The sequence below is a fragment of the Phacochoerus africanus genome, chromosome 4, assembly GCF_016906955.1.
Source record: "Phacochoerus africanus isolate WHEZ1 chromosome 4, ROS_Pafr_v1, whole genome shotgun sequence".
Classification (NCBI taxonomy): Eukaryota; Metazoa; Chordata; class Mammalia; order Artiodactyla; family Suidae; genus Phacochoerus; species Phacochoerus africanus.
This window is the reverse complement of record NC_062547.1, coordinates 76,245,020-76,262,254: the sequence shown is the minus strand read 5'-3', so window position 1 is coordinate 76,262,254 and position 17,235 is coordinate 76,245,020. Positions and strand designations below refer to the sequence as shown.

Below are 17,235 nucleotides of genomic sequence, written 5' to 3'. Positions count from 1 at the left end.
GCCTCCCAGTTTCTCTTCTTTCCTCACCCTAGTCCAGGCATAGCCCGGTCCTTCCTCTGCATCTGCCATATCAGCCTCCCCGCAAGGCACCAGGCCTCTGTCTGCCATTTCCTGTCTCCACCAGGAAACACCTACTCATCCTTCCAAACTCCCTTTGCTTATTCTCCTCCCAGACCCACATCCCCCAGCCTCCTCCCTCCAGACTCCAAGCATCTTGTGTGAACTCTTGGATCTTGGGACATCCTTGGACCATTCAGCTCTGTGCCCTTGGACTATATGGCACTGTCTTCCCAGGGCTCTGTTCCACCTCTGGAAATGGCAACAATCACACAGGTGCAATTTTGTAGGCACTGCAGGTGAAACTGCTTACAAAAGGCTTAGCATGAAGTAAATGTTCAAGAAGTTTGCTCTTATGAGTATCTTCAATTTAAGGCAAAGTTCATGTTAAAAGTGCTTATCTGTTCTGGCTCAGAGGAAATGAATTTCACTAGTATCCATGAGGATGCAGGTTCGATCCCAGGCCTTGCTCAGTAGGTTAAGGATCCAGCATTGTCGTGAGTTGCGTAGGTCGAAGAGGAGGCTCGGATCCCATGTTGCTGTGGTGATGGTGTAGGCCGGCAGCTACGGCTCCGATTTGACCCCTAGCCTAGAAACCTCCAGATGCCATGAGTATAGCCCTAAAAAAAAGTGCTCACATTGACCACTTCTAGAGACCAGGGATCTCATTCGCCAAGTGGGTGAGGATATGCCCTGTCTTTTGGCTGGTGAAGTCCCCAGATGACGTGTTCTCTGTCGGGGTGGGTGGAGGGGGGGGGAGTGAATGCTCCCCCCACCCCTGTAGACTGGGTCACTTCTAGAAGCAAACAGGGAGAGCCTTAGGGCTGCACTCAGAAGCAAAATTTAAGGGGCTGCCAAAAACTCAATCATCAAGATAAATATTTTAATGCAATATTTTAAAAAATCAAAATCAAAGCAAAAAAAAATCCATGATGACTAAAAGATCAAAATTACAAGTAAAGATAGGATCTGAACTTGCACCTACAAAACTCACCTCCTTGCCCCCTGCCCTGTCAGATCATATCTGTATTTATTTATTTATTTGGGCCACATTCACAGCATATGGAAGTTCCCAGGCTAGGAGTCAAATTGGAGCTACAGCTGCTGACCTATGGTCACAGCCACAGCAACGCCAGGTCGGAGCTTCACCTGCAACCTACAACGCAGCTCATGACAAACCAGATCCTTAACCCACTGAGCAAGCCCAGGGATAGAACCTGCATCCTCATGGATACTGGTTGGTTTTGTTACCACTGACCCACAATGGGACATCCAGATCATGTCTGTATTTAAAATCTTGACTTTTGTTCATCATGGGTGGGGAGTTCCTGACATACATTTCGATTAAAAATTTTTCCAGGGGTGGAGTTCTCGTCGTGGCACAGTGGTTAACGAATCCAACTAGGAGCCATGAGGTTGCGGGTTTGTTCCCCGATCTTGCTCAGTGGGTTAAGGATCCAGCGTTGCCGTGAGCTGTGGTGTAGGTTGCAGACGCGGCTCGGATCCGTGTTGCTGTGGCTCTGGCGTAGGCCGGTGGCTACGGCTCCGATTAGATCCCTAGTCTGGGAATCTCCATATGCCGCGGAAGTGGCCCTAGAAAAGGCAAAAAGACAAAAAAAAAATTTGCAGGGGCGAGCTCCTGTTGTGGCTCATTGGAGATGAAACTGACTAGTATCCATGGGGACATAGGTTCAATCCCTGGCTCCTCTCAGTGGATTAAGGATCCAGCATTGCCATGAGCTGTGGTGTAGGACTGAGGCTACAGCTCCCATTCGATCCCTAGCCTGGAACCTCCATATGCAGCAGGTGCAGCCCTAGAAAAACAAAAAATTAAAAAAAAACTTTTTTGGCTTCACTCACAGCATGCAGAAGTTCCTGGGCCAGGGATCGAACCTGTGCCATAGCAGCGACACAAGCCACTACAGTGACAATGCCAGATCCTTAACCTAAGGAATCACCAGGGAACTACTAAACTTTGAGTTCAGAATTGTTGCTCAGTGGTGTGTTGAAAACCTGACATAGTGTTCATGAGGATGCATGTTCAATCCCTGGCCTTGCTCAATGGCTTAGACCCAGTATTACCACAAGCTATGGCATAGGTCACAGATGTGGCTTGAATCCTGAGTTGCTGTGGCTGTGGCATAGGCCAGCAGCTGCAACCTCAACTGGACCCCTAGCCTGGGAACCTTCATATGCTGCAGGTAAGGCCATAAAAAAAAAATTACAAAAAAAATTTTTAAGGCACAACATTGTAAATCAACTGCAATCAACTACATTATTTGCTTATTTGACAACTGAGTTTTGTAGCATTCCCTTAAAATTTGTGCCTGAGGTGGTGGATGCCTCACTCTCCTCACCATACAACCTGCCCTGGTTCCGATAAAACTTTGTGGACAAAAATAAGTAATGCAACACAACAATTACTGGAAACCACCCCTATGCCCAACAACAGGTGAATTGGATAAACTAAATATGGTCTATCTATGCAATATATTAGTCAGCCTTAAATTAAAAGGAGGAAATTCTTTTTTTTTTTAAGGGCCGCACCCATGGCATATGGAAGTCCCTAGGCTAGGGGTCGAATCAGTTACAGCTACTGGCCCGTGCCACAGCCACAGCAAGCCAGGATCTGAGGCTCATCTGCAACCTACACCACAGCTCATGGCAACACAGGATTGTAAACCCACTGAGCAAGACCAGGGCTCGAACTTGCATCCTCTTGGATCCTAACCAGGTTCGTTAACCACTGAGCCACTAATGGAACTCCCAAAAGTAGGAAATTCTGACGTATACATGGATGAGACTTGAAGGCATTATGTTCAATAAAATAAGTCAGACACAAGAGGATGAATACACTATGATCCCATCTATGGGAGGTTCCTTTTTTACTATTATTAAAGTATACTTGATTTACAACATCTCTTCAATTTCTGTTGTACAACAAAGTGACCCAATCACACAGTTTCCTGTGCTGTGCAGTAGGAGCCCATTGCTGGTCCATTCCAAATTTAACAGTTTGCATCCAAAAACCCTGAGTGCCCGTCCATCCCACTCTCTTCCTCCTCCCTAAAGGATAAAATTCAAAGAGACAAAGTAGAATGGTAGGTGACAGGAGCTGGTGGTAGCTCATGTTTAACTCCCAGGAGTTTATGTTGGGAATGATAGAAAATTTTGAGGTCTAGATCACGGTGATTGTGACACAGCATTGTGAATGTATTTAACACCACCAAACAGTATGCTTACAAATGGTCAAAATGATATATAGCATGCATATTTTACCATTAAAAAAAAAAAAAAAACAGGCGGGGAATTCACTGTGTGATGCAGCGGAAACGACTCCAACTAAGAACCACGAGGTTGTGGGTTCCATCCCTCAGCCTCGCTTTGTGGGTTAAGGATCCGGCGTTGCCGTGAGCTGTGGTGGAGGTCGCAGACACTGCTCGGATCCTGCGTTGCTGTGGCGTAGGCCAGCAGCTGCAGCTCTGATTCAACTCCTAGCCTGGGAACTTCCATATGCCGCGGGTGTGGCCCTAAGAACAAAAACAAACCTCGCAGCCCTGGGTAGTAGTTTACTTGATTTTTCAAAAAATTGCATCTATAAACTTATTAAATACATGTTGCACATATAAAATACTGTGTATGCAAAATACTGCCGCTGTTACCTCAATCCCCCTCCTCACCCGGCCCCCGCCGGTCCGTCCCTTCCGGCGCTGCGGGCCGCAGGGACCTCGTATGGCCGCCAGGTGGCGCCGACTCGCCTTACAGCGCCCAGAACATTTCGCGCCCCCACGGTGGGTGGCGCGGAGGCGGCGGGATGCGTCAGCTCGACCGCTGGCCGAGGAGCTGGGGGAACCGAGCGGCGGGGCAGAGGCCAGACCCCAGGCTGGCGGGGGAGGGGGCGCAGCTGTGAGTCACCCGGGAGCCCCTGATCGACCGTGGGAGAAAGTCCTACGCGGGCCTGCCCGCCTGGCTCGTGAACTGCTTTCCCGGGGAGAGGGCGAGGCTGGCGGCAGTCCCAGCGTGCGGCCGTGCCTGGCGCACATGTGTAGTTCCAGTACGAATTAACCCGTAGCTTGAGGGAGTGGAAGCCTCACGAAGCCTCAGTTTCCTCTTCTATATCATGCAGATAAGCATAGCCCTTGCTTCCTAGGTTCTTGGGGATTAAGTGATAAGGCAAGTGATAAGGGGAGCCTGATACACAGTACTCTCAATACACTCAGCGCCCTCTCCGGAGGGAGGAAGTAAAAGTGGCGAGCATCGCGGGAAGCGTGCCAAGGTGGCAGCACGCAACGCCTGCAAAAATGTTTTCCCTCGATCTCCCTCCGGCCTCTATTTCCCCCACTGTCAGGTGAGGCGCGGAGGTGCAGACAAACAACCCAAAGTGAGGCGCCAGCAGGGGGCGCGGAGCCTGCGAGGCGGAGCCACCTGCACCTCCCACGCTCGCCCCACCCTGAAACTCGCGGCGGGTGGGGAGGGGGTACCGCGTCTCGGTCCTAGGCTTTGCAACCCTTGCTTCTGGGTACCTCGAGGCGGCCTCTTACGACTACCAGGTCGTAACTGACTCTACGGAGTGCGTACTGTGTACCTCTCTATTAAAGTCAAGGCTTCCTGCAACCCAATGAGGCCAGTGTGCATTGTCATAGGACAGGTGGGGACTCAGGCCGCCTTCGCAGCCCCCAACTTTGGAGACCTGGAGGCAGTCTCCCGCAACCATCACCGCTTGCTTGTTAATCGCTTACTACATACTCCTAATTTTATTTTGCACTCCTGCAACCCAAGGAGGCCAGCGCTGCATTCCCATTAGACAAAGGCCCAGAAAGTTGTCACCCTGGATCTGGGGTCCCTGCAGCCTGGGGAGATCCCGGACACCATCACTAGAAAGGATCAGGCTGCAAACAGTGCTCTCTCCCCATGCAAAATCCCAGCAGGACTTGGAAAGGTACAGGCCGGGGACTCTCCGAGGACGGAGAGGGGATTCCAGGCCCCCCCGAAAGTCCGGGCTGCCTGGCGCGCTGGAAATCCCGCGCGCGCCCCGAAACGCGGCTCGGCTGCCGGGAAATCAGGAGAAAACTTCTGCTTTTTTTTTTTTCTGGCACTCAAGCTCCCCGCTCCCCCCCCTTCGCGCCCTCCTCCCAGCTCTCGCCCCCACGTGGGGCGCCCCCGCACGGCGCCCCGCCCTCTCCCCACCGCCAGCCAACCGCGGCGCCTGTTTCTCTCGCCTTTGTTTTTCCTCCAATAGGAAGGGAAGACGGTCCACCTGGGCCACGCCCCTATTGTACAATCTATAAGTGGCGGTGCCGGCGGCCGCGGGTTCAGATTATTGAAGCTGCGGACTCGGGCTTTTGGCGGTCGCTTCCTGGATTATTTTTTGCTGAGGTATTTGCAATCTTTTTCGTTTTTTGTGGAGAGGATTTCGCTGCGATCTGAAGGTCTAGACGAACGCTCGGGTTCCCGTGGGAAGGCTTTAGGCTCTCCGGCCTCGGATTTTTCATTTTCATCCTTGGAACTGTCGTGTGGTTGTTTTCCACTGTGGATTATAACTGCAACATGACACTGGAAGAGCTCGTGGCATGCGACAACGCGGCGCAAAAGTAAGTAACCGGGGCCCCGCCGCCTGAGGTCGGCCGGGCCGGGCGGGGACCGGAGTACCCGGTGGCCGATCCGGCGCTGACCCCCATCTTCCTTGGCTCCAGGATGCAGACGGTGAGCGCCGCGGTGGAGGAGCTGCTGGTGGCCGCGCAGCGCCAGGACCGCCTCACCGTGGGGGTGTACGAGTCGGCCAAGCTGATGAATGTGTGAGTCAGACCCCGTCCCCGGGATGGGCGCGGGTGGGGACTCCCTTCGCTTTGCACGATCCTTGCTGCGCCCCTCTCTTGCATGGGGCTGGGACATCTCCATGTGTCGCTATTGTGGGTTGAGGGCCTTTCTGCTTTCTGAGTGGGGAGGCTGCAGTGTTCCGGTGGTGCATCATGTGTAAGCAATCTCCCCATCAATATCCCTGCCTTACCTCCCCCCGCCCCCGCCCAGAACCTTGAACAGAACATCACCTCCATCCCACCGTCTGCAGGCATACGCGATTCCCGGCAACCTGCGGTGTCTTTGCTTTTGCAAACTCCGCGCTGCGCGGTGGCCCCTCCCCATTCCCCAGCTGACCCCTCGCCCTCCTCTGGCCCCTCAGGGACCCTGACAGCGTTGTCCTGTGCCTCCTGGCCATTGACGAGGAGGAAGAGGATGACATCGCCCTGCAGATCCACTTCACCCTCATCCAGTCGTTTTGCTGTGACAACGATATCGATATCGTGCGGGTGTCAGGAATGCAGCGACTGGCACAGCTGCTGGGCGAGCCGGCCGAGACCCAGGGCACCACTGAGGCCCGGGACCTGCACTGCCTCCTGGTCACGGTGAGCTGGGCCTCCGCCCTGTCCCGCCCCACCCGCACCTGGGCCGGTGTTTGTCAACAAAGCCGAGCTGACCGGTCTGCACCAGCTCAGCGCTCAGCCACGTTAGGCATGTCTCGTGGGCAGCCCGCTGGCCTTAGGGCCTCATCACCCAGCGAGCTATTTTGAGCCAGCTTGTTTTCCCCAAAGGGGCCCTGGGAGGGGGAGGCTCCCCACCCCCTCCTGGAGCTCCCACTGAACCCGGTCTTCTCCTCCCACAGAACCCTCACACAGATGCCTGGAAAAGCCACGGCCTGGTGGAGGTAGCCAGTTACTGCGAAGAGAGCCGGGGGAACAACCAGTGGGTCCCCTGCATCTCCCTCCAGGAGCGCTGAGACCCTTCTGGTCAGAACCTGTTGCTGCCAAAAAATAAAACAAAAATAAATATTTGACACCCCTCCCCCCAGAACAACCCCCCAAAACAACCCAACCCAAGAGACCATCGGGGGCAGGATCACTGGAGACTGAAGACAGGAGAGGGGAGTGCGCGGAGGTGCCGAGCCTGGAGCAGCACGCCAGAAGTGGCCACCGTGTGAGGAGAAGAGGGGACCCAGGCCAGCAGGAGAGGGGACCCCGGAGCTCGGGCCTGGTGACAGAGCAGAAGCTGCGGTGGGGGAGCTGCTGCCTCCCTCACAGTGGAGGGCCTGGACTCCACATTCCGGGAGTGGGGTGAGACTGCACCCCCATCCTTCTTGAGACCGGAGCTGTCATCTGCAGATGGGCCTTGCTTGGCGGAGGGTCTGCACCCTGGCCAGGACTTAGACTTTGGGACTTGGGAGCAGGGGCTGAAGTTGCTCTGTACCCAGGAACTCCCACTTTGCAAACTAAATAGACAATCTATTTTGTTACTTGCACTTGCTACTTGAACCACTGAAAGAGAGATGGGAGGCTTACAGATACATATATTTTTACTTCTACTATGACGGCCTTGTAATAAATTTCTAAAGCTTCTGGGTTCTTGCATACTTGTGCCCCAGCCTCAGGGAGCTACTGGGACCCCCTGCCCCACCTCCCGCTGGCACTCCAGCAGTGCTACCCCTGCCCACCCACCCCCTCTGCAGGCTCACCAGGAAGTGTTACTTAAGTCCGAGTTAGCTGCTCCAGGCTCCTTGCAAAAACAGTGCCTCTTCTCTCTGCAGCCGGCGCCACCCAGGTCCAACAAATCTTTGCCTCTTTTTTTTTTCTTCTCCCCTCCTCCTGCCCCATAGCAATTAAAAGACCGGTTTATTACGAAACCTGGCCGCCGTGCCTCTGCTGTTACTGGCTGTTCTGGAGCCAACCCCAAACTCTGGGCACATATAGACGCACCCCTAGGGGGCTGGCCGCGGCCCCTGGCTGTCCAGCCGCCAACGTAGCCCAGGTCCTTAGAGGTCAAGGGGGCACCTGCGGCCACACTACTAGGGGGGCTGGGAGCTCAGAGCTGCCTCTGGGCTTGGGCTTTGTAGGAAGTTTTGGGGATCCCCCCGAGGGCACCCCCCGACACCCAGGTCTTCCCTCTCCCAGGATGGGCCTCTTCACTGCACTAAAGAAAAAAAGAATTTTTCTTCTCTCCCCAAACCGAAATCAACAAGCAGGAAAATACCCCAAGGAAGTCGTGCTGATGGCCCAGTTGGGCTTGGCACTCTGCTCTAAACCGAAACTGAGGCCTGGCTGGCCACCTCCCTGGTCTCCCCAAGTCGCAGGCGTGGCGTCGCCCCCCGCCCAGCGCTGGGAGCTGGGATCACGGCCCAGTCCCGAACTCCGGCCTCAGTCTTGCCGCTTCTGCTGCATGGTCTTCAACACCCCTTCCTCTGCCCTGCACCCCAGGCCTGGGAACCCGGCCGGGAGGAGACCCGCGGACCAGCCGCAGGCCGCGACCTTTCCACGAGGCCCCACGTGGGCGCGTGAGGAAAACCCCGGCGGCCCCCTCACCGCACCCCCCGGGAGTCACGAGGCTCGGGGGAGCCCCGCCGGGGGAGGATGGGGGAGGGACAGAAGAAGGGGGAAGTCCCGGAGCGAGAGGAGGGGGAGGGGCGGGGATCCCTCCAGGCAAGAGGGGAGATCCGGAGAAGGGAGGGAGGAAAACTGGGGAGGGAGACTCCCTGTAAGGGGTGGGGGGAGGGGGGACGCTAAGAGGAGAGACCAGCCCCGAGGTGGGGAGGAGGGAGCAAGAGGGATGTGGGATGGAGGGGAAGGGAGGGAGAAGCCAGGGAGTCTAAGAGGGGGGGTGGAAGGAATCCCTATAGGGATTAGGGGGAGTTTGAAGAGAGGCTTTAGGAGTGGGGGTAGGGTGTGGGGAAACTCAGAGGGGCTAAATTGGGGAGGGGGAGAAGGGCTGAAGGAATCTCTGTAGGGAGTGGGGGAAGGGAATGAGGAGACCTGAACCCCAGGGGAGAGTCTAAGGGGGCGTGGTGGGGGAGGGGTGGGAATCCTGTTTGTTGGGGTTGGGAGCTGAGGAGACTCGAGAGGGGGGATTTTTCACGGAAGAGGGGGGGATGGGAGGAGATGGGGAGGAAGATCCCTGAGATGGACCTGGGGAAGGGTGAGCAGAGGCTAAGGGACCTCAGTGGGGGTGGGGGGAGGGGTCTCAGTAGGGAAGGACTAAGGTGAACAAGAGTGGGCCCACTGTCCCGGTGGTGGTGGTGGTGACCTGGAGTTCCCCTGTCAGGTGGTCAGCTAGAGGAGGCTCCCAGAAGGCTCCACCCATGGGTGTAGGCCACTTAGTCCCCAACCTGACTCTGGCAATCCAGAAAGGCTTCATGACCTCTAACCCACTCCTCCCTAAATCCCCTATGCAAAGGGAGCGAAACTCTTGGCCCCAGGGCTCCAAGGAGATTCAGGGCATGCATGGGGCTCCAGCTGTGTGACTCTGAGGTGGTGCTTTAATCTCTCTGTGCCTTCAGTTCCCCCCTCTGAAAAATGAGGATAATAATGCTACCTACTTTATAAATTGCTGAGGTTAAATCTTTAGATTAGCTCTTCCGACATAGAAGGTATAAAAAGGATTACCCGTTATTACAATTACCACTATTATCAGCAGTTATTATATCTTCTGCATTTCTAGAATCATCTCCTTTAATCCTCTCACAGCCACCCTGTGAATTAGCAGAACCCAGGCTAGAGTGAGGAGAGTGGGACACGCCTTTGGTGAAAAATTTAAGACAGCAAGCGCCCCAAAACTCAGTTGGCAAGATAATTTTCAGGCATTGTATTTTTTAACTCGAAGGCAAACCAAAAAAAGTGAGAAAGAGTTCCCACTGTGGCACATCGGGGTTGGCAGTGTCTCTCCAGCACCAGGTGGCAGGTTCCATCCCAGGCCCAGCACAGTGGGGTTAAAGAATCCGGCCCGTAGCTGTGGCTAGATCCCAACTGCCGCTCAGATCTGATTCCTGGCCCAGGAACTCCATAAGCCGCAGGGCGACCAAGAAAAGAATAAAAAAGAGAGAGAGAAAATCTCTTGGAGACCAGAATTGTAAGTTCCGATATCATCAGCTGATCTGTCCCTTGGACTATTCGCGAGCACCGCTCCTGACCCCGTCCGTCTCGATTTAAATTTAGGATATTCAGGCGCAGTTTGCAGGGAGAGTAAAGAATTCTCCAAGGGGGCGTGGCTTCCCCAGGGAGGCGAACCCAAAGGCTTGGAAGACCAGCTCCACGCTGAATGGGCGGAGTCGCGGCTCTTAGGTCCTAACAGCAATTCTCATTATCATCATTATTGCTATTATTACTATTGCTGTTGTCTTTGTTGATATCGTTAATAAAAGCATGGAGTCTCCCTAACCCAACCCAGAACGGCTGTTTCCTGGAGTTAATAACAGCAGCTCGGCTGATTCCGTCTTCCCTGCGTGTAAACACCCTTAAACTTAATCGCGGTCCACGGAGGAGGATGCTGTTCTCCCATTTTCCAGGAGAGGAGCCTGAGGCCCAGAGTGGAGGAGCCACAGCCTGGCCAGGAGTCTTGAAAATCCAGGGGATGGGGGGCAGGCTGCACCCCAATACACTTCCCCACCTCGAGTTCAGGGAGGAGTGGCCACAGGTCACCAAGGCTAGGTCACTGCTGCAGGTAGCCTTCCCTCCCTCCTCGCCAGCCATTGCGGGCTGCCAGCATCAGCAGGACGGGGCACGCAGCGTCCTTCTCAGCTGGGCACGTGCAGCTAGGGTGTACTCGCTTCTGTCCACACCTACCCCCTCGGGACTGAGACACACCGGCTCACAGGCACACCTGGAGATGCACTAACAGCTCCCCAAAACTCATAAACACTGCCTCCCCAAGGGTTCCCCTGGAACACCCGACCTCCATTTCCATGTCTGTCCCCCAAACACGCAGCCTCCATCAAGTGTCTGTCTCCACGTGTACACACACACACCAACGTGGACATGGACACAATCACATGCATGTTGACAGATGTGTAAATACAGTTGTGCTCCCTGACCCAGGCCTCAACAGTGGGTAGGCTTCCCACTATTTCCCTGAACTCTCCCTGCCTGGGAAAGAAGGATGGCCTCGTGAGCAAGTCATGAAGTCCATAAAGTCCCCCTAGACTTGGGGAGCAGGCAGGGGTGGGGGTGGGGGGGGGTGGGAGATTGCAGGAGTGAAACAGTCAAATATGGCAGTGCGAATGGGAGAAGCAATATGATAAGAGCTGATGTTGCAATGGACCAGCCCTCAGCCCTGTTATCGTTTACCATCTTCGAAACAACTCCGTGAGAGTACAGTTATCCTCTGCTTTTTTACAGAGGGAACACGAGGGTTCAGAGAGGAGCAGGGACTCACCCAAGTCACACCGTTGGACAGTGGCAGAGTCAGGGACCAAGCCAAGGCCTGTATAATTCAGAGTTAGAACTTTATATATATACAGTTAGGTACATATATATGATTGAGATATAATTCACATATCATAAAAGTCATCCCCTTAAAATATAATTTAGTGGGTTTTAGTATATTCATCAAGTTGTATGATCAGCACCACGATACAATTGTAGAACATGCTGTCTCCCCAAAAAGAAGCTCTGTCCCCATCAGCAGTCATTCCCCACCCGCTCTGTCACCCCTGACCACAGTGGTTGTGAGACCCTGGCTCCGCCCACTTCCCCTGCCTTGCACCTGCCCTGTTTGGAATGACAAATCCATCCAGACACCTTTGCTCCTCATTGTCTTCAGAGTTAGGCTTCAGGGCCAAGAGGGCTGGGAGAGATGTGTTTTTTTCAGCCCAGCCTCTCATGGCCAAGCCCCTCATGCGACTCAGTTTGCACTTCATGCTTGTGGCATAAAGATTCAAGTCTGGATCCAGAGTCACGTATAACCAGAGAATGACCCATCAGTGACCTCCTTCTTGGACAGACTGTTTTGTCCCTAAGGGAAACACACTGGCCTGCCAAGTGCTGGGGCCTGGCCAGACACAGTGACACCACCCAGCCTGGGGACGCTGGAACCGGGCGTAGAGGCTACTGGCCCTGTGCCCTTAGGCAAATTGCTGCTCCTCTTTGGGCTCAGTTTCCTTGTCTGTACAATGGGCATATTAAAGCAAATGCCCAGCTCTGAGGCCATCCTGAGCATTAAATGAGTGAAAATATGTAAGGTATTTAGAACAGCAGGGAGCCCTCCAGAGTCCACTGTCACTGTGCCTATCCGTAGGTGACTGTTGATCTGACTCTTTCTGCCTTTGCACGTGTCTGCCTCTCAAGCTGTGTCCCTGTGAGCAGGGATCCGTCTCTGAAACTGTGTGGCCATGTGTTTGGGGAGTTGCATCTGTGTTAAGTGGGATCCTGGCCTCGAGGTCCTGGAGTCCCCAGAGCAAGCCTGGGACCCAGAGCTCCTGACCTGCTGGGGTGCCACCATAACACACTGGTTCCCGGTTCCCATTTCCCCAGGCTGGACATCTGAGAAAATGTGGAGGTAGGGCTAGCTCCTTCTGAAGCTCCCTCCTGGTGGCCTCAAGTGTTCCTGGATGTTCTTCCCCTGTACCTTCATGTGTCTTTACCTCTGTGTCCATGTGTCCCCCTCTCGTAAGGATGTCAGCTGTGATGGATAGGGCCGCCTCATGACCTGGTCTTAAACTGATCACCCCCAATGACCCTTTGCCTGATCAGTTCCTATGCCCAGAGGGTTAAGACTTCCACATCTTTTGAGGGGACACAATTCAACTTATAACCCGCCCCCATTACCCAAACCGGAATCCCCAGTCCCACATGAGGACACGTGAGCCCCCCACGGTCACATGCAACCTCTGGTTTCCCAACCAAGTGCTCAGCAGCCCCAGGAACCCTGAATGCGTGAAAACACACGCTCGGAGCCACTCGCTGCTCTGACACACAGATAAAGGAACACGTTGCCTCCAGCACATTCGGGGCCAGGGAAGGAGTGGGGTGTTCATTTACTCACCCACCAACCTCACGCTCGTTGTTCTAGGGTGTTCTTGGCAGCTGACAACTCCCTGGTACTTCCTGCCCGCCCACAGTGAGATCAGGAAAGGCCAGGACAGCTGCGTGGTGTTGGGGATGAGGATTGTTTCAGGTGACCTCAGGGTGGCCCAGGGAACCTGGATAGCTAGCATCTCAGGAGTGGTTCTCAGACCTCAGGGGGCATAGCAGCCCAGGGGCTCAGCTTCACACCTCTGGGTCTTTTGATTCTTTCCAGCCCCTGGGGGTACCCATGTCTGGGGGAGATGAGGATCCCCCTCTCCTGGAAGCAGCAAAAGGAATCCAGGCACTTTTCGGCAAAAGTGTTGGGCCTGGCTTCTAAATAGTGTTTCCTTCCTTGATCCCAGAGGTCAGAGTGGCACCTCTGGCCCTGTCCCTTTTGTCCTCATCTTTCCCCCTTCCCTCTGCAGCCCTTACCCAAGGGCTTCCCAACTCATCTTAACCCATGGTCCCTCTGCCTGGGGGAGCCCCCCACCCCCGGAAAACCACACCCCCCAGGCGGCTAGCAGTACTTCACCTGCTCTTTTCTCTCCTGACCCCAGAGTCCAGGCAGAGAGTGCGGCCTCCCTACTAGATTTCCCTGTGGCCATGGTGCCCCAGGCAAAGGGGAGTGGAGGGACCTGGCCATGTCTGCTGGTAGGGGAAAGTCTGGGAATGATGCCCCTGGAGTTGTGCACCAAGGAGTCAGGGAGATCAGCAAGCTGCCGCCCCCAGCCCCCACCCCCAAGTGGATAGGGAGGCACCAAGTGGTCAAGTTCACTCAGCAGTTTGCAAATATCCAGGGACCCATGAGATAGCCTTCAAAGACCCAGAGTGACACACACTCCCACCCACCCCAGTAAGTTGGGGGTGGCAGCGTGCTTGCACACACACACCCACACACCAGCTCCATCTGGGGAGGTTCGCAGCTCCTCCCCATTCTTTCCCATTCCTTCTAGTTCCCCCAGCCCCCCACCCCTGCGGGGCGCCAGATTCCCAACCTCAGGATAGCACCAGGGCTCAGGTTGGGTGAGGTGTGTCCCGGGGCAGCCGAAGACTCTAGTGCATACGTGCGTGTGTCCACCCCAGGTATGAGCAGGCGCATTGCGGAGGGTGAGGCCGCGATCGCCGACGACATGACGTGCGGGCGCGGGGTGGCGTCTGTGCCTCAGCGTACACAGCAGGCGTGCAATAAATGCGTCTGGGATGGCTGGCAGGGTGGTGGAAGGGCAGAGTTCTGGCCAAACGGGGAGGGGCAGCCCCAGAGCTCTGGATTCGAATCTAATTTCAGCCGCTAACCAGCTATCGGCGGGCACACGCGTGACTGTTTCCCCCTTCAGTAAAGGAAAACCCTAACCGCCCTCCCACGTGGCGAGGTGAAACCAGAAAATGCCCCAAAGAGCTCTGCAAAACGCTCGGCCTGGAGAACCCTTACCCTCACCCAACTCTCCCGCCGGACACTGGGGGAGGGGCGGGTTGGAGGGCCCTGACCCAGGCCCCAGACTCCCCTCCTTCGCCACTAGGCCAGAGTCCCAGCTTCCTTCCTTGTTCCTTAAATTGGATAATTGGAGTCAGAGGCGGGTGTATGAGAGATAGGAATCCTCGAGTGGGCGAAATGCAGGGGCCCGTCTCCCTACTGTCCCCACGTACCGACCCTCACCAGCACCCCCGCAGGTGCGCCCTGGGCGCGCAGCCTGTGCATGCAGAGCCCCCAGCGCCGGCCGCGACCCCCTCCCATGCCCCGCGGTGCCAGCCTCCCTGTAGTGCCCGCCAGGCGCGGTGTCTGCGGCGGGCGCAGCATGGTGATGGTGGGGGGTGGTCCAGGCCGGCGGCGGCTGCGGCGGCCCGGGCGGCGTCTCCCCCCTCAACCCCTGGCGGCAGGGCGGCTGGGCCGAGGGCGGGGCGTCTGCACAGACCCTCCTTTTGTGAGCGGCGCCTTCCCCAGGCCGCCTGGCGCGCAGGGCCCGGGCACCGCGCCAGCGCCCGGAATAGCCTCCCTGCCCTGCCGGCTGCCTCACTCCCCGCCGGAGTCGCCTGACCTGCCCGGCTGGCGCGGGGGTGGGGAGCTGGGCCGCGGCGCGCGGAGCTGCGCGCACGAAGCCTGTCGTAGGCAGCCGCTCTCCTTCTTGCAAAGGCTACTGTGGGCAGACCACAGGCCTGCGTTCAAGGCCTACTGTGCGCACGCGCCCAGCTGCCTACAAATACCTACAGAGAGCTGATACCCTCGCATGGGCCAACGCCCACAGCGCGCAGACACTGACATTGAAACACCCCCTGGAGTTCCCGTCATGGCTCAGTGGTTAACGAATGCGACTAGCAACCATGAGGTTGCGGGTTCAATCCCTGGTCTTGCTCAGTGGGTTAAAGATCACGGCGTTGCCATGAGCTGTGGTGTAGGTTGCAGACGTGGCTCTGATCTGGCATGGCTGTGGCTGTGGTGTAGGCCAGCAGCAACAGCTCCAATTAGACCCCTAGCCTGGGATCCTCCATATGCTGCGGGTGTGGCCCTGGAAAAGACAAATAAAATAAAACACCCCCTGTGTGTGGCCCTCCCACTGTACCCAGGCACAGACATGCTCACCAAGGTCCTTGAGCAGAGGGAGGCTTCTGTACCATCAGAGACCCCCATCTTTGCAGGCAGCAGGTAAAAACCCTGGTTCGAGCACATCTGCATGGACATGTACCATGTGTGGTCACCAGGACTGCAAACACATTCCAAGTTCCTGTGTTCTATGTGTGGACTCCTGACCCAAGTGGATTTGGGGTGGGAGGAGTGTGCAGGGCACCCACTGAGAGCTTTTGTGGGTGCCTCAGTTTCCCCTCCTGGAGAAGAGCTCTGCTGTGCTGGGGTCACTGTTGGTTCTGGCTGGGAGGGGCTCTGAAGGTGTGGAAGGAAGTGGGCTGCACAACCCCTCCTCAGTTGTGGTGGACTCAGGCCTGCAGGGCTGGGGGCAGGGCCTCCTGCTCTTCCTGGAGGCCCGGGGCGGGGGGGGGGGGGGGGGGGGGGGGGGGGGGGGGGAGGTGTGAAGGCAGGCCAGCTTTGCAGGCTGTGCGCCAGCGGGTGGCTTCCCTGAAACTGGGCACAGCAGCTGGGAGAGGTTTCCGGGCCCGCCCGGCCCCACCTGGCCCCGGGCATTCTCGGCAGATGGGTGGGGTGGGCGGGCAGTGCCAAGCGGGAGCTGAGCCCAGCCTGCACATGCCCGGTCAAGAGCCACCAGGCATGTGCGCACACCTGTGTGCCTGTGTGTGTGAACTCTGCAGCCCGCATGCCAATGTACATGCTAGGCACACACACCGGCTTGCACCTGTGGACCACACACTCAGCCGACAGCCCCAGTCACCCTTAGGCTCCACAGGACAGAAATGTTTGTCTGCTTCAATGACTGTGTCTGTAGCGCCAGACGGTTGGTTGGCTCTTGTTAAGTTTTTGTGGGTTGGATCAGTGGAAAAGTGGACACATCATTTTGCAACTGTGTTCCCCACATGGTGGACACTTATACATCTGGAAACAACAACAAATTCCTTGAGCTAACTTTCTAGCCATGTCTGCAGGGGTGTGAACAGGTCACGCCTGCATACACACCTGTGGGTACCATGCACACTGAGGAGGAAATGCATTCCCCTGCAGAAATGAGCCAGGTGTACACACACAGGCCTGCCTAGTGGATACACACACATTTCTGTGCACACAATCTTCCCTCTTCCCTGCCTGCAATCTGCCTGTGCTGTCCACATGCCACCGCGCTTCTGGGGCCACTGGGTGTCCACACTTGGGTTTGTAGGGGCTCATCAGGGCACCATAAACTGCCCCCCACTCCCCAAACATCTGTTGCCAGGTGGCCATGTGGCTTGGGATTTCTATCATTTGAGCTTCTCCTCAGGCCTAAGCTGTTTCTGCAGAAGGCCCCGGAAAACATGAAGATGGAATTGGCGGGGTCAGAGCTGTGCAGGATGGAGGGGAGGCTTGGAGAGGTAGCTCCTGGACACCCCCAGGAACCATCCTTCCATTTTGCAGCCTGGAAAACTGAGGCCCAGGGGGAGGCGGATTGTGAGAAGCAGGCATCCTGGCTGGGCCCCTTTTCTTTCTCATCCTCTTGTAGCCGAAACAGTAGTGGGTGGGTCCCCAGGGTGGGGACAGGAAGGTGGGGACCATGGGGACGAGGAGGCCTCAGGGTGGAGGGTGCCTGTCTGTATCCTGGAGACACAGAGTGAGGCCGGCAGCTCAGAAACGCCCACCTTGGCAGACAGACACTCACAGAGCTGACAGGGACCCAGTCTAGGACAAACACTCATTGGCTCTTTCCTGTCCTGTCCCAGATGCTCCTTCCTCAGCCTCCAGATGGGACTCCTGGGGTTCCTGTCC

The 17,235-nt window shown here is 56.0% G+C and overlaps 1 protein-coding gene across 1 annotated transcript; it reads left to right on the top strand.

Annotated features, from left to right (window-relative positions):
- The first annotated feature begins 5,360 nt into the window (after positions 1-5,360).
- Positions 5,361-7,445, top strand: GADD45B (growth arrest and DNA damage inducible beta). Its single transcript, XM_047777615.1, has 4 exons — positions 5,361-5,648; positions 5,751-5,852; positions 6,236-6,458; positions 6,716-7,445. Exons 1-4 carry the CDS (start codon positions 5,605-5,607, stop codon positions 6,827-6,829), a joined length of 483 nt encoding a protein of 160 aa, XP_047633571.1. The 5' UTR covers positions 5,361-5,604; the 3' UTR covers positions 6,830-7,445.
- Positions 7,446-17,235: the final 9,790 nt, after the last annotated feature.

Excerpts from the sequence above, each read along its gene's own strand:
- GADD45B (XM_047777615.1), top strand. The coding sequence starts at position 5,605 with ATGACACTGGAAGAGCTCGTGGCATGCGACAACGCGGCGCAAAA. Across the intron at positions 5,853-6,235 it reads TCGGCCAAGCTGATGAATGT|GGACCCTGACAGCGTTGTCC; the intron begins GTGAGTCAGACC and ends CTGGCCCCTCAG. Across the intron at positions 6,459-6,715 it reads TGCACTGCCTCCTGGTCACG|AACCCTCACACAGATGCCTG; the intron begins GTGAGCTGGGCC and ends CTCCTCCCACAG.